General features: G+C 59.3%; 1 protein-coding gene across 2 annotated transcripts in view; it reads right to left on the bottom strand.

The window, feature by feature from the left end:
• Nucleotides 1-5,909: 5,909 nt before the first annotated feature.
• PRDM15 (PR/SET domain 15) overlaps nucleotides 5,910-16,171 on the bottom strand; it is a 32,160-nt gene continuing 21,898 nt past the window's right edge. For both annotated transcript variants that reach the window (XM_040986649.1, XM_040986650.1), the window contains exons 18-23: nucleotides 13,361-13,492; nucleotides 12,787-12,870; nucleotides 11,736-11,911; nucleotides 9,305-9,385; nucleotides 8,253-8,462; nucleotides 5,910-6,931 (exon numbers count right to left, since the gene is read on the bottom strand). In XM_040986649.1, coding sequence (XP_040842583.1) covers nucleotides 6,434-6,931; nucleotides 8,253-8,462; nucleotides 9,305-9,385; nucleotides 11,736-11,911; nucleotides 12,787-12,870; nucleotides 13,361-13,492 — 1,181 coding nt within the window. In that variant the 3' untranslated portion in view covers nucleotides 5,910-6,433. The remainder of the gene's footprint in view (nucleotides 6,932-8,252; nucleotides 8,463-9,304; nucleotides 9,386-11,735; nucleotides 11,912-12,786; nucleotides 12,871-13,360; nucleotides 13,493-16,171) is intronic.

The following is a 16,171-nucleotide window of genomic DNA, read 5'->3' on the forward strand; positions in this document are numbered from 1 at the left end:
GGATGCCGTGATCCAGGGCAGCATCCATGTCTGTCTGTCCCTGTCAGGGCTCCATCATCTCACCATCATCTCCTGTCATCGGCTCATCCGCCCTTCTACCAATCACCTACCTGCCCCTGGTCTTCCAGCTATTGTCTGCATCCATTCACTCTTCTCTGTTTATCTACTTAATTACATATTTTAAAAGATGTGCTTGGGCCTGGCACAGTAGCCTAGTGGCTAAAATCCTCGCCTTGAATGTGCCAGGATCCCATATGGGCACTGGTTTGTGTCCAAGTGTCCCCATTTCCCATTCAGCTCCCTGCTTGTGGCCTGGGAAGGCAGTGGAGGATGGCCCAAAGCCTTGGGGCCTTGCATCCATGTGAAAGGCCCAGAAGAGGCTCCTGGCTTCGGGTTGGCTTAGCTCCAGCCATCGTGGACACTTGGGGAGTGAATCATCGGACGGAGAGCTTCCTCTGTCTTTTTTCCTCTCTGTATATTTGCCTTTCTAATAAAAATAAATCTTAAAAAAAAAAGATGTGCTTACATTTATTGGGAAAACAGACTTACAGAGACAAGAAGAGGCAGAGAGAAAGACCTTCCATCCACTGGTTCACTCCCAAAATGGCCATGATGGCCAGAGCTGAGCCGATCTGAAGCCAGGGGCCAGGAGCTGATGGCTGCCCAGGGCACTGGAGACGAGGGGCTGGTCTGCCCCTCCCCCCCCCACCGACATATCTCCTAGGCTCCAGCCTGGAACAGGAGGGGCCACAGGAGCCAGTTACCGACCTGGCGGGATTCCAGTTGACCAATGGCACACCTGAATGGACATTCCTTGCATAGTTGGGACACAGACAGCCCTTTGCCCATCCACGTGTCTAGAGGGGTATAAAACTCCTCCACACGTATCTCAGACGCCCTTTTCGCTTCCCTCTTCCTTCCCCTCTGCACGAAGGGGGCCCAGGAGCAGATTTTCCAATAAAACTTCTATCTCAACTCTGAACAACTTACCGATATTATTCCACCAGTGGGCGGGCGGGCGGGCGGGCGGTGGCCATCATCTAACAGGAGCTTCTTCCAGGTCTCTCACGCAGGTGCAGGGTCGCAAGGCCTTGGGCTGTGTTCAGTCAGTTGAGTCATCACACTGGGCCCTTAACTATGTATGTTAAACACCAACAGTCAGGAGCAGGTGTTGTGGCACTGTGGGATACGCCGCTGCTACAACAGCCATGTCTCATTTCAGAGAGCCGGTTGGAGTCCTACTAGTCTATGTTGCCTGTCCAGCATTCCACAGTTGCATCTGGGAGGCCCCACCACCCAAAAGGAAGACTAGAGGTTCCTGGCAGAAAAGTTCATGGAACAATGAATGAAAAGTTGTTTATTTTGGTACAAAGAGTTTTGAATTCCACCCACTTTTTTTTCACTATTCACATTTTCCACGAACTTAAAGAAAAAAAAGATTTAGTCAGTTAGTTGAAAGGCAGAGTTACACCAGGAGGAGAGACAGAGGCTCTGCCCTCCACTGGCTCATCCCCCGAATACCTGCGATGGATAGAGTTGGGCAGGTCCGAAGCAGTAGCCAGGATTTTCTTCTGGATCTCCTATATGGGTTCCGGGTCCAAGCACTTGAGCCATCCCCTGATGCTTTTCCAGTTGCATCAACAGGGCACTGGATCTGAAATGGGGCAGCTGGAACTTGAACTGGCATCCATATGGACAGGAGGATTAGTTTGCTATGCCTAGATTTACTAGCCCAAGACACTTTTAAAAACACACACACATATGAAGGTGGGAAGCCCAGACACACCCCCAACACACACACACACACACACACACACACACACACACGGGGCTGGTCCCGTGAGAAGCAGAGGCAGGCCTAGGATCGTGTGACTGGGGGATGACAGGGGACAAGGTAACGGCTAAGGCCATGCAGGCCATGAGCTGGCCATATTGAGATCCTTGAGCCATTATGCAGAAACAAATTGGTGAGTGGCAGAGACTCCTGACCGTGGCCAGAGCCCCCTCCACCAGAAGGCTTTGAGCAGCTTCAGGCTGCGCTGGCTGGTATCAATGCAAGGCATGACCCCTCTCTCCCTGCACCACGTCATTCAGGAGTGGAGCAGGCAGTTTGGGGGCTCTGGTTTGGCTCGCCATGCCATGCACAGACAGGGATGCCCCCACGCTGGCGAGGCACAGGCAGCAGGTGCCTCTATTGGAACCAGGGCTTTGTGCCCCACCTCCCTCTCTCCCGGAGCTGAGCTGGGCAGTGGTGGACTCCCAAATACACAGCAAGCGTTCATCCGCAGAAGACACAGGAGAAGGTGGCCCCAGAGGGAGAGGGCCGGTTGCTGTTGGCGGGTGCAGAGTGGCCTGGGACAGAAAGTGCCCCCAGCTTGCTAAACAAATGGCTGCCTCTTACTGGCAGCTGAGCCAGTTGCCACAAGGCCTATGTATGGTACGAAGGGGCTGGCGCTATGGCTAAGCCGCACTTGTGACACCCCCAATCCACACTGGGAGCACCAGTTTGAGTCCTGGCTGCTCTCCTTCCCATCCAGCTCCCTACCAATGAACTGGGAAAGCACATGGCCCAAGTGCTCGGGCCCCTGCACCCACCTGAGACACCCTGCGGGAGCTCCTGGCTTCAGCCTGGCCCAGCTCCGGCCAACGCAGCCATTCGGGGAGTGAAGCAGCAGACGGGAGATCTGGCTTTCCATCTCTCCCTCTCTATGTGACTCCGCTTTTCAAATCAATCAATTTTTTAAAAATGACAGGTAGTTGACCATGGTGATCCCAAAACACATCCCTGCACGGCCATTCCCTTCCACCAGCTAGCAAACACATCATGCCAAGCCACAGAGGTCACTCCACACGGGACCCGGTGGCCTCATGCTGGCCGCAGGGCGGGGCTGTCTGGCACACGCTCACCTAAGAACAGAATACAGGCAGGCTGTTGGCAGGCCTGGGCCCCTGGTGACATGGCCCTCATTCTAGGGCACCAGACTCCCCCTGCTCTGCCTGTAGCCAGGCTTACACACCCTCCCACAGCACACACACATGCTGCCACAGCGCACACACGAGGTCCCAGGACACACACACGCTCCCACAGTGCACACACGAGGTCCCACAGTGCACACACACGCTCCCACAGTGCACACAGGGGGTCCCAGGGCACACACACGCTCCCACAATGCACACACACGAGGTCCCACAGTGCACACACACACTCCCACAGTGCACACAGGGGGTCCCAGGGCACACACACGCTCCCACAGTGCACACACACGCTCCCACAGTGCACACACACACTCCCACAGTGCACACACACACTCCCACAGTGCACACACGAGGTCCCAGGGCACACACACGCTCCCACAGTGCACACACGAGGTCCCACACACACGCTCCCACAGTGCACCCATGAGGTCCCAGGACACACACACACTCCCACAGTGCACACACGAGTTCCCAGGGCACACACACGCTCCCACAGTGCACACACGAGGTCCCACACACACGCTCCCACAGTGCACACACAAGGTCCCAGGGCACACACTCACGCTCCCACAGTGCACACATGAGGTCCCAGGACACACACGCTCCCACAGTGCACACACGAGGTCCCAGGGCACACACACGCTCCCACAGTGCACACACGAGGTCCCACACACACGCTCCCACAGTGCACCCATGAGGTCCCAGGACACACACACACTCCCACAGTGCACACACGAGTTCCCAGGGCACACACACGCTCCCACAGTGCACACACGAGGTCCCACACACACGCTCCCACAGTGCACACACAAGGTCCCAGGGCACACACTCACGCTCCCACAGTGCACACATGAGGTCCCAGGACACACACACGCTCCCACAGTGCACACACGAGGTCCCAGGGCACACACACGCTCCCACAGTGCACACAGGGGGTCCCAGGGCACACACACGCTCCCACAGTGCACACATGAGGTCCCAGGGCACACACACGCTCCCACAGTGCACACACACGAGGTCCCAGGACACACACACGCTCCCACAGTGCACACACGAGGTCCCAGGGCACACACACGCTCCCACAGTGCACACACGAGGTCCCAGGGCACATACACGCTCCCACAGTGCACACACACGCTCCCACAGTGCACACACACGCTCCCACAGTGCACACAGGGGGTCCCAGGGCACACACACGCTCCCACAGTGCACACACACGCTCCCACAGTGCACCCATGAGGTCCCAGGGCACACACACGCTCCCACAGTGCACACACACGAGGTCCCACAGTGCACACACATGCTCCCACAGTGCACACAGGGGGTCCCAGGGCACACACATGCTCCCACAGTGCACACACACGCTCCCACAGTGCACACACACACTCCCACAGTGCACACACACACTCCCACAGTGCACACACGAGGTCCCACAGTGCACACACACGCTCCCACAGTGCACACACACGCTCCCACAGTGCACACACACGAGGTCCCACAGTGCACACACACGAGGTCCCACAGTGCACACACACACTCCCACAGTGCACACACACACTCCCACAGTGCACACACACGCTCCCACAGTGCACACACACGCTCCCACAGTGCACACACGAGGTCCCAGGGCACACACTGCCCCAGGGAGTGCAGTGACCCACACTCCCCCTTCTCCACATGCAAATACTTAGCAATGAAGACCACATTAGCTGCAGAAAATTCTGACTTTTATTCAGAATTCTCACTTATGACAAAGATGACATTTAAATAAATGGTGGGACATAGCCCAGGGCCACACCACCTCCGTTTTGTGCCTTGCCACTCCGGCACGTGGCCGACCTCTTTAAAAAAATAAACTGTGATCTCAAGGCCGTGACCTCCCGGGGAGGGGGGACGATGGTGGGCCACCCTCCAGGCCTGGGCACGACCCTCAGGCCGCCGTCCTTCATCTTCAGCAAATGCATCAAGAAACAGTGTTGATTAAAAACCAAGAACAGACAGAAAGCCCACGTCTTAGGAGCCCTGGCTGTTACGCTGAGTCCACGGGTGCCAGGACCACTTAGAAGTGCAGAATGGGGAAGGGGGTCCAATAATTCAGAAAATAAGCTTCCCTCCCTCCCTAGCTCGAGTTCATGTGACGGGGTTACGTGGAAAGGAAGTTAATTGTTCACATAAATAACACAGGAACAATTATCATAAATTAAAAACATCTAATCATCGCCCAGTGTGAATGCAGCCAATAGGAGGTACCGGGGCACGTATTGCACTGCTCCCCCACCTGCCGTCCCCAAACCTGCCACCTGGCGCAGGTGCGTGCCGAGGGGGCTGTGGGCAGCACAGCATGGCCCACCTCTAGACCCAAAGTGACCAGGGCCACAGTGAAGCACAGCTTAAAACAAAAAACAAAAACAAAAGCATGGCACCAGGAAAGAAAATTCACTTCCTGTTCCCAGGGCCTCTTGGCACTGCCAAGGTCGCGAGGTGGGAGGGGCTGGCCGGCTGGAACGACCCAGGGCAGGACAGCCCCATCCCCACACCTGAAGGATGCCTGCTGAGCACTCCCTGGGGCCATCCAATATGCACACAGGAGGACTTAACAAAGTTCATGAAAACGTCATCAAAAACATTTTGCACCAAAATAATTCCATCCCTTGCCACGCGGCTTCCCGTGGGTTCTGCCACCGACCCACACTAGCACCTGCGGTTTGCAGACCCCCTGGCGGGGGGTGCATTTTCCCTTTGGTTCAGACATGCCTCTGCTTGCCCACCATCAGGTGCCAGACACCTGCGCTTCAGTGAGCTGGTCTCCAAATGTATCCACCTTCGAGTCTCTTGCCCAACGCCTCCTCCGGAAGCTGCGGCTGAACCATGCAGCGGCCCAAGGAGGGCTGCCCGTCGCCTTCCTCCTCACAGGAACATAAAACTTCAAAAAAAAAAAAAAATCACTTGCAATAGGGTCTGGTGTGCTGTTCTCAAAAAATAAAATGGGATTCGTGATAACTCATACCCGAGCGTGCAGAGGGCTAGCGTGTCACAGGCCCCATGGTGCCACTCACATATACGTGGGACCCTGGTCTGGACCCAGCAGGACCTGACGGGAATTTCCAAGGAAGGCAGACCCCTGCTGACCTCCGGCAAGGAGCAGCCACTCTGAGCGTGGCACTGAGCGTCGCGCTGAGCTCGTGGCCACATGCGGCTGGCTTCCTGCTATGTGCTACACTCTCCAGCCCTGAGTCTATGCCCCCACACCCCCGCAGCTGTGTCAGGGCATGCGGGAACAGCCAGCCCAGGCTGTGACAGCTTGCTAAGGCGTGGAGTAGGAGCAGCGGGCGGGGGGCCATGTCCCGGACGGGCTGACCCGGTGCTGGGGGCGCAGGAGTAGATGACTCTGCCAACTTTCCTCACTAGGCCGGGCGACGGGCCCTGTCCGCGGTCCTGACCGGCGGCCAGCACAGGCTCAGTAGCTGAACATCTGTGGCTGCTGCTCTGGCTGCACCTGCGACGGGGCCGGCTGCGGCTGCGGGGCTGGCGGCGGGGGTGGTGGTGGCGGCGGCGGGGTCTGCAGGACGTCGGCCTGCGGCACGGCCCGCCACGCGAGCGGGTGCTGGTCGCTGAGCTGGTTCCCCAGGGGCGTGATGGAGTTGACCAGGGTGGTCAGGTTGATGAAGTGGGCCACCGACTGCGGGTTGGAGGCTTCGGGCTGCGGGTGGAGCTGCACGTCATTCGGCCGGTTGTGCAGCATGGCCGAGCCGCTGACGGTGTCAAAAGTCACGGTCAGGATGGAGTTGTCCAGTTGCAGCTGGCGCTCGGGGGCAGTGAGGTGGCCCACAGCCACAGGCTGCAGGTTGGTGAACTGAGTCCCGGCCGCGGTGGTGATGGGAGTCACGGTGATGTTGGTCAGGCCCACCGAGCTGGACGGAGCCGTCACACTGGGGTCCCCCAACGTCACCACCACCTGGAGAGGCACACGCCGAGATATGGTGAACCGGTGACCTTGTTGTGAGGCCTACGGTGACGCCACGTCTTGCCCGGCTGTAGGAGGGGCAAAGCCCTTAGCCCACCCAATCACCATGGGAACAGCTGCCACTGGGGTGCAAACTCTAAGGTTAAATAGGGTGGGCACGTGCTGAGGGCAAAGGTGACAGACACACTGGGAGCTGGGCAGCCCCACCCACCCCGCGTCACCCACCCCATGTCACCCACCCCATGTCACCCTATAGCATATCCTGCAAGGGTTCCAGCTCTTGGTGCCAGCGACAAAGAAAGAGGTGCACTTGGGTGGGCAGCTGCCTGCAGCAGGGGTCCTGTAGACAGGACAGAGCCCTCCTACTCCCAGCCGGGGTCTGCCCCAGGAACGTGTGACCTGTCCGGAGTGCCCCTGTGAGGCGGCCTCTGGGGACAGTGATGTCCAACACGCAACAGGACACGGGGGTCGGCCACGTCCCCGCCTGCAGAGCCCGCACTCATGTCCTGATCCCGGCTGCCTGCCCAGGTTCGTCCTAGGGGGTGGCAGGTGTGGCCCCGGTGGCAGGTCCCTGTCCCCTGCTTTGGCCTGGCTCAGTTGCTGGCATACGGGGAGTGAACCAGGGGACAGGATCTCTGTCTCTCTGTCCCTCTGTGTCTCTTTCAATTTTTTTTTTCTTATTAGTGGCATCAGGCTTTTATAGACTGAGGCTCACACAGGATGAGGAGGAGGTATTGAGGTGCTTACGTGGTTCCCATAAGCCTTTCTATGGAACCCATCAACTGTTTCCACACCCTTGTTAGAAACTGTCCTTTGTTTTGTGTGTCCAATCAGGTGTCCTCATTCAAATGATTTCCTATCGCCATCCTATGCCTGCTCTCCTGTGAGTCAGTGTCCCGCTGCAAATCCCCTTTCTGTGTGTTGTAAGTCAGGCCTCAAAGGTGTAGCTATGGAGAACATGCCCTTGGAAGAGCAGAAAATGGGGAGACAAATACATTTAAAAATATATATAAGCATAGCAAACATTATGGCACAGCAGGTTGAACTGTCACCTGCAATACCAGCAGCCAAGAGAGCAGAGGTTCGAGTTCCGGCTGCTCCACTTCCCTTCCAGCTCCCTGCCTGTGGCCTGGGAAAGCAGTCGAGGACGGCCCAAAGCCTTGGGACCCTGCACCCGCGTGGGAGACCTGGAAGAGCTCCTGGCTCCTGGTTTCAGCCTGACTTAGCCCTGGCTGTGGCCATCTGAGGAGTGAGGGTCTCTCTGGCACTGAGAGGAGCGAGGGAGGTGGTCTGCACGGGGCCCCACACGGACCTGCTGGATGCTCTGCACGGCAGAGCTGGTCTCGTCGCCCACACCGCCTGTGAACTCGGCCTCTTTCTCCGAGTACTCGCTGAAGGTCGCGTCCTCGGGTCCCGGGGCCTCGGCCTCCTCCTCCGGCTTCTGCTTCCGTTTGTGGGCGCGCTTGGAGGCCTTGCTGTGTTTGCCCTCGGCCAGCTCCTCCTGCTCCAGGCTCAGCTCGGGCTGCAGGCAAACAGGTCTCAGTGCCTGCACACACTCTTCCCCTAGAGTCCCGGGGGTGCCCGGGCAGTGCGGCCACTGACAAAAGGGGACGCAAATCGGGATTCTAAAAGCCTCGCTCTGTGCCGACACATGGTGAAGGCAGATAGAGGAAGGGTTCCAGCACCAGCGAGTGCAGGCCGACACCCCAAATTTTCAGTCGGGGCACCCAGCCCCACATCCAGAACAAGACCACTGCAGCACGTACTTCTGGGTTACAATGCGGCTGTCCACAGGCCATCCCCATGCCTCCTGCAGCGGGAGTATGGCAGGCCAGCTCACTCCTCAGCTGGTTGTCTGCCACAGGCAAGGGCACCGCTGACCACAGCCAAGCCACATAACGTGGGCAGGGTGGCTGACGAGGCTCTGAGTCCAGGTCACCACCCATCAGCCCACAGGACCTGGTGCAGGCTGTGGCACAGGCCAAGGGCAAGCCTGCCAGGGCACAGTGGCACACAGGCACAGGGCGGTTGGGGGTCCCAGGGCTGACCATAGACATCCACACGCTGGCCCCTCCTAGAACCCAGTCATGCTAGCTGGCGCTATGCTCAGCCCACAGGGACAGACACTGGCTTCTGACACAAAAAGATCCTCTTTGGTAACCAATAAATTCTTAGAGCATCCTCTTGCTAAATTTCCTCTTGGCTGGGGATCAGATTGTTCCCAGCGTGAAAGCCGCCAGCACGCGTGCGCACACACACACACACTTGAACCATGAAGAAAGGTCGCTCGCAGCAGGGAGCTCTCTAAAAGGCCCTAAGAAGCTGGGAGAACGTGGGGTGCGGCCCGCGCTGCTCGTGGCTCACCTGCACGATGCCGATGGAGGAGGCGTCAATGGTGGTGGTCTCGGGAAGGTGGTCCAAGTCATCAATCCTCACCGCTAGGACCTGCGGGGGAGGAGGTGGGAGAGAGCAAAAGGGGCAATGAGTGGGGTGCACCTGCCCGACGCCCCGTTCCCGTCCCCAACCATCAGGACCCCAGCCTGCAGGCACGCCCCGTTCCCATCCCCAACCACCCTCAGGACCCCAGCCTGCAGGCACGCCCCGTTTCCGTCCCCAATCATCAAGACCCCAGCCTGCGGGCTCACGCGGGATACACCACCCGCTGCCTGGGTATGGCCATCCACAGCCCGGAGCCGTCCTTCCTGAACGCTGTCCTGGATTACATGAGACTCTCGCACCCTGAGAGGCCCTGGGGAGTCCCTTCAGGCATGTGTCTCCGCATCTCCTGGAGTCCAGGTCCTTCCCCATCCTGGGGCTCCCATGTTGGCAGGAAAAGATGGCGGGGACACCTCCCACCAGCCCAGAGTCCACACGGGCAAAGCTGAGTGAGGGGGCATGCGGGGTGGCGAGCCTGTCCCCAGAGTCACCCAACTGAGGCCCATCCCGCAGCCCCGAGCCCTCCACGTGCAGGTCCATGTGTGTGCACACACACGCATACACACACTCCCTTCTCTCAGGTTCATGGTGAAGTGACGACCCTGCCATCCCCCTTGCAGCCATGTGAGAGACGGATCAAGATATACCAAGTGAGCTGCCACCTGCTGGTCCACTCCCCGAACGCTTTCAACGGCCTGGGGACATGAAGCCGGAAGCCAGATCTGTCTGGGCAGGGACCCTACTGCCCCTCTGAGCTGGGGACCGACTCAGGCACTCAGCCATGGGGGTGCAGCCATGGGGGTTATAGGTGGGGTCTGCAGCACCCACCCCTAGGAAGCTGACCGAGGGAAGCTCCACCCCTGCCCTCTGACTGCTTTCCCCCTCAGACACCACACTCACTGCCTGCCTCCGATGGCCCTTGCAGAACAAGCCAGGCCCTGCTTGTTCTGCACCTGCGCCCCTCAGTCCCCAGCACCCCTAACACCTCACATGGAGGTGCCGACAGGGGCAGGAGCCAGGGCTTGTTCTGCACCTGCGCCCCTCAGTCCCCAGTGCCCCTAGCACCTCACATGGAGGTGCCGACAGGGGCAGGAGCCAGGGCTGTGTCATTACTTCAGGGTACAGTTTACAGCCTCAGCAGGAAGTACACCTGAGGAGGTGATCCTACTCCTTCACTCGGTGCCCCCCGCACAGCAGGCTCTACTCAGAGGAAACAGCCTCCTGGAGATGCACAGGGTCTGCACAGCGAGGCCGGCCTGTGTGCCGGTGCGGGGGGTTTGCACAATGGAAGCATGTCCTGGAGTCCTGGACCCTCCTGGACCTCTTCTGGACCATTCCCATCACCGTCACCAACTCCATCACCAAAACCATCCTCACACCATCCTCACATCATCATCCCCATCTTCATCCCCATCACCACCATCACCACCACCACCACCATCACCACCATCACCACCATCACCACCATCATCACCATCACCACCATCATCATCATCACCACCATCACCATCACCACCATCATCACCATCACCACCATCATCATCACCACCACCACCACCATCACCACCATCACCACCATCACCATCACCACCATCATCACCATCACCACCATCATCATCACCACCATCACCATCATCACCACCATCACCACCACCATCACCACCATCACCACCATCACCATCACCATCACCACCATCACCACCATCACCACCATCACCATCATCACCATCACCACCATCATCACCATCACCACCATCACCACCATCATCATCATCACCACCATCACCACCATCACCACCATCACCATCATCACCACCATCACCATCACCATCACCATCATCACCATCACCACCATCACCACCATCACCACCATCACCACCATCATCATCACCATCACCATCATCACCATCACCACCATCACCATCATCACCACCATCACCATCACCATCACCACCATCACCACCATCACCACCATCACCATCATCACCACCATCACCATCACCATCACCACCATCACCATCATCACCATCACCATCACCACCATCACCACCATCACCATCACCACCATCACCACCATCATCATCACCATCAACACCATCACCACCATCACCACCATCATCATCACCATCACCACCATCATCATCACCATCATCACCATCATCACCATCACCATCATCATCCTCACCATCCTTATCTTCCTCACCATCACCATCATCACCACCATCATCACCCACATCACCATCATCATCATCACCAGCACCATCCTCACCATCAGCACCACCACCATCACCTCCAGCAACAGCCCAGCTACAGCGGCCCCCAGGACGCAGCGGCAGTGACTGCGGGCGCAGAGCCCTACCTCAGGGTGCTTGCGGCGCATGTGCCTGCTCATGGAGGCCCGGGTGGACACCTTGGTCCCGCACAGCTGGCAGCTCTGCGCTTCCACCTTGTCGTGCGTAAGCTGCACGTGCTTCTGCAGCATGTACTCGGTCACGTACTTCTTGTCACACACAGAACACGTCCACTGCTTGCCCACTGCTCCGACACAGGGAGGGAAGAGGGAAGGACACAGGTCAGCCCTGGGACCCCCTGCCCACTGCTCCCAGACACAGGGAGGGAAGAGGAGAGACAGGTCAGCCCCGGGACCCCGGCCCACTGCTCCGACACAGGGAGGGAGGGACACAGGTCAGCCCCGGGACCCCTGCCCACTGCTCCCAGACACAGGGAGGGAGGGACACAGGTCAGCCCCGGGACCCCTGCCCACTGCTCCGACACAGGGAGGGAAGGACACAGGTCAGCCCGGGACCCCTGCCCACTGCTCCGACACAGGGAGGGAAGGACACAGGTCAGCCCGGGACCCCTGCCCACTGCTCCGACACAGGGAGGGAGGGATGGACAGGTCAGCCCTGGGACCCCCTGCCCACTGCTCCAGGACACAGGGAGGAAAGAGGGAGAGACAGGTCAGCCCGGGACCCCTGCCCACTGCACCCGGGCACAGGGAGGGAAGAGGGAGAGACACAGGTCAGCCCTGAGATCCCATGCCCACCGCACCTGGGCACAGGGAGGAAGGGACACAGGACCCACTGCCCCTTGTTGCTGGGCATGGAGATGGAGGGAGAGGCATAAGGTGACTCCCAAGCTCCGCTGCACGCCCATGACACGTGTCTGCTGGGTCAGACCATGGAGTCAAGCATGGCCCTGAGTCGACCAGGCAGGAACAGCTGCCATACCAGGGGCCACCATCCATGCCAGTGTGCCACCCAGGATACACTCTAACACCCAAGAGGGAACAAGACTAAATAAGCCAGGGGCCACCACTAAGCCTGGACCACACTCAACATTCAGGCAACACCTTCTGACATCTGTCCTTCCCGTGCCCCTCCCTGCCCTGCAGACCACGCCTCACCTACCCGTGTGGATGAGCTTGTGGGTCTCCATGGTGTTTCTCTCACTGAAGGTCTTGCCGCACAACTCGCACATGAAGTCTTTAATCCCTGCCGGGCGGGGGAAGTGTGCTTGGTCTCACACAGCTGCTGAGGACAGGCACGCCACAGCACGTGCCACTCCTGACACCCAGGGCAGCTGGGCGGCCTCACAGGAGGCCACAGCCACGCCCAGCTCAAGACGCTCCTGCTAACGTGATGTCACGTCTCAGCAGCCAAACCCTGAGTGTGCAGGGGGCCCCTATGGAATCCACGAGCATCCTTACACCTGCGGCCTGTGCCCTCGCAGCCCTGCCAGGTCCCAGAGAGGATCTGTGCGAGACCACCAGGAGCAGGCAGTGCTCTGTGGCCCATCACCACGGACAGCAAGTCTCCCCACGCAGGTACACCGTGCCAACACACACTCACTTCATGATGGCATAGTGAGCGCTCCCCGCTCCAAGTATGAGCTTTTATCACGCAGGTCGGCACAAGCACAGTGCCCTGGGTCAGGTGTGTGTGGTGCTCTGCCCTGCCCGTGCCCGGCAGTCCCGCGGCTCACCTGTGTGCCGCTTGTAGTGTTTGAGCATGTTGACCTTCTGCGCGAACTTGCGGTGGCACTCCTTGCACTCGTACTCCTTGATGCCCTTGTGCAGCTTCATGTGGTGGCGCAGGGCGTGCTTGGTCTTCATGCCTGAGGGGGCAGAGGGGGGATGTCCACATCGGTCTGCCAGACGCCCTCCCTGCCCACCGCCCCATGTGGCACTGCCCCTGCCACGCAGACGGGAGCTTGGGGCGGGTCCAGGGACAGCAGGGGGGAGCCACATGAAACTTGGGGAACGTCTGTCTCACTGAAGCGTGACGGTGACAGCCCTGGGACAGCTGTTGGTGGACTTCTGACCTGACCACCACGACCGAGTTGGACAAACAGGAGCAGAGCGTGGTGGGGCTTCAGCAGTCACTCCCACCTCCCGGTAACCAGCTACTCCCACCCAGCCACAGGGAAAGTGCCACGCCAACCCAGCAGGGGGAGCCCAAGGGCTGTGTCGCCAGGACGCTGTGTGGCAAAGGACCACTGGGACCACTGTGGCTGCAGAACTTCCAAAGGCTTAACTCAAACAGATGCCACACATGCTCGTAGGTGGGAACTACCGGTGCTAAGCGGCTGGGGTGACTGTTGCTGTCTACAAACCGGTCCTTACCAGCACACACCAGCCTCTTCCTGGTGACCTAGGACCTGCCCTTCGGGCAACATCACCCACCTGGGACCAACTGCACATGTGGCATGGTTCCCACAGCTGACCACCTCCTGCAGGGGGCACAGGGGGCACCGACGCACACCCGACCAGCAGTGCTGCCTGTAACAGCATTCCCGGGGAACCTGTACCCCAACTGAGTACCAGGAGTCAGACCAGGCACCTGCGCCTCTACTGCATGCCAGGAGCCACATCAGGTGGGAGTCCCCAGCCCCCCAGGCTCCACTTGGGGAAGAGGTTGGTACAAACAAGCCGACAGCAGAAGAGGAGACAAGGCCAGGCAGGGGCGAGTTGAGGACATGACCCTGAGGATGCTGCTGGCCCAGCAGGTGGGGGTCCCAGGGTGGCCTCACGATGGTGGAGCCATCTGCATGGCCCGGAACACGTGTGGGAGACTGCTGTGGCAACAGCATCCCGAGCGGCAGGCACAGCAGGTGCAGAGGCTCTCAGGCCAAGGCCCTGGAGACGTGGCTCAGCAGGTCCACAGGGGACCACAGTTCCCACTTCCCTGCCAATTCCAGCTTCCTGCTCATGTGCACGCTGGGACCAAAGGCCCTGGGTTCTGACCTGCCACGCGGGAGGCTTGGATGGAGCTGGACCAGGCTGAAGCCAGAAGCTTCCTCCAGGCTTTCCACGTGTGTGCAGGGTCCCAAGGCCATCAGCAGGGAGCTGGATGGGAAGTGGAGCTGCGGGGAGTGCAGCAACGTTCCGATCTGGGATCCTGCCATCACACAGCACACACCAGCCCCACAGTAAACTTGCTCCTGCTAGGCCTGTGACCGGCCACACCACACCTGCCAATCATCTTTCTGAAAAGCTGGTGTCACACAGGTTGCTCCCAACAGCTCAAGGTGCGGGATGTGGTGCAGTGGACAGCGTCCCCCCATCGGGGCACCCACACCCCACTATGCCATGGTCAAGGCAGTGTGACCGGGACAGCAACCCTACTTGGTTAACAGTTACCCATGACGGAAGCGTATCTGGGTTCCGAAACAAAACCACGGCCACGCTGCCCTGTGGCCTGGTAACGCAGATCTCCCAGGTGCTCGCTGAAAGCAACAGAGAAGCAGGCTATGCAAGGAACGGGTTGGCACAACCTTGGTCCGCAGGCCACACATGACGAGGACAGAGGCCAACCGTGCCAGCTTGCTGAAATTCCATAATGGGCACCAGCACGCCACATCGACCATTGGCAATGCACAGAAGGAACTGCCCAGCCACATGGCGAAGTACTTGGGTGGGCATCTGCCAAGGAGGCTAGGATGCCCCCAGGGATGTCCACAGCATACTCTGGTACCTGGGTAAAGCCCCAGCTTCCCACTCGTGGCACCCTGGGGGTCAACAGGGGCTGGTGATGCACCTCCTGGGTCCCCGACACCCACACGCAAGACCTGGCTTGAGTTCAGGCTCCCGGGTTTGACCCGACCCAGTGCTGGCCACGGAAAGCATCTGGGGACCAGACCAGTGGCCTCTCTCTCTCCTCAGCAACAGAGGAAAACGTGCAGGATGGCATCAAACAAGGCTTCGAGCCCACACCTCCTGGGCCCAGGTCACTCCCTGCCCCGGCCCTCTCTGCCTGCCCCCACTGTCACCTCTTACCCTGCCCTGCTCTACACCATAGCTCCTCTGGGACTCTTGTGCGGCCAAGCCCACCTTACTTTGTACAGCCACTCCCTCTGGGGGTGACGGGGAGGCAGACACTGGTGACTGATGGCCAGAGGCAGGAGCGAGTGAGGGGCTGTAGGAGTGGTTGGTGGGGGTAGGGCCATTGCAGGAGCAGGCAAGACAGCTGGGGGGGCACAGCAACGTGCAAGGAGGCTTCCCGAGGGCAAGGGGCCTCGCGAGCCTTTCCCAGCGTGTTCTGCATGCTCTCGCAGGGCCACCCGGCAGAGGTGGGACGAGGGGCCCTGCCCAGGGACACAATGAAGCCAGTGAGGGTGGCAGGTGGATGCAGCAGAGGGTTGCAACAGGGACGTCCCCTTCTTGTCTCCTTACTGTGCATACCAACGCAGGAAGTCTTCTCAGCTCTGTTGGCGGAGGCCCAGCATCAGGTCACTGGCCTGCAGCAGCAGTTTCTGTGCCCAGGAGGCTGGCACGGCCACCCTGCAGCCAGGGCC

This window comes from Ochotona curzoniae, unplaced genomic scaffold (assembly GCF_017591425.1).
Source record: "Ochotona curzoniae isolate NIBS_2020 unplaced genomic scaffold, NIBS_Ocur_1.0 contig_4516, whole genome shotgun sequence".
Taxonomy (NCBI): Eukaryota; Metazoa; Chordata; class Mammalia; order Lagomorpha; family Ochotonidae; genus Ochotona; species Ochotona curzoniae.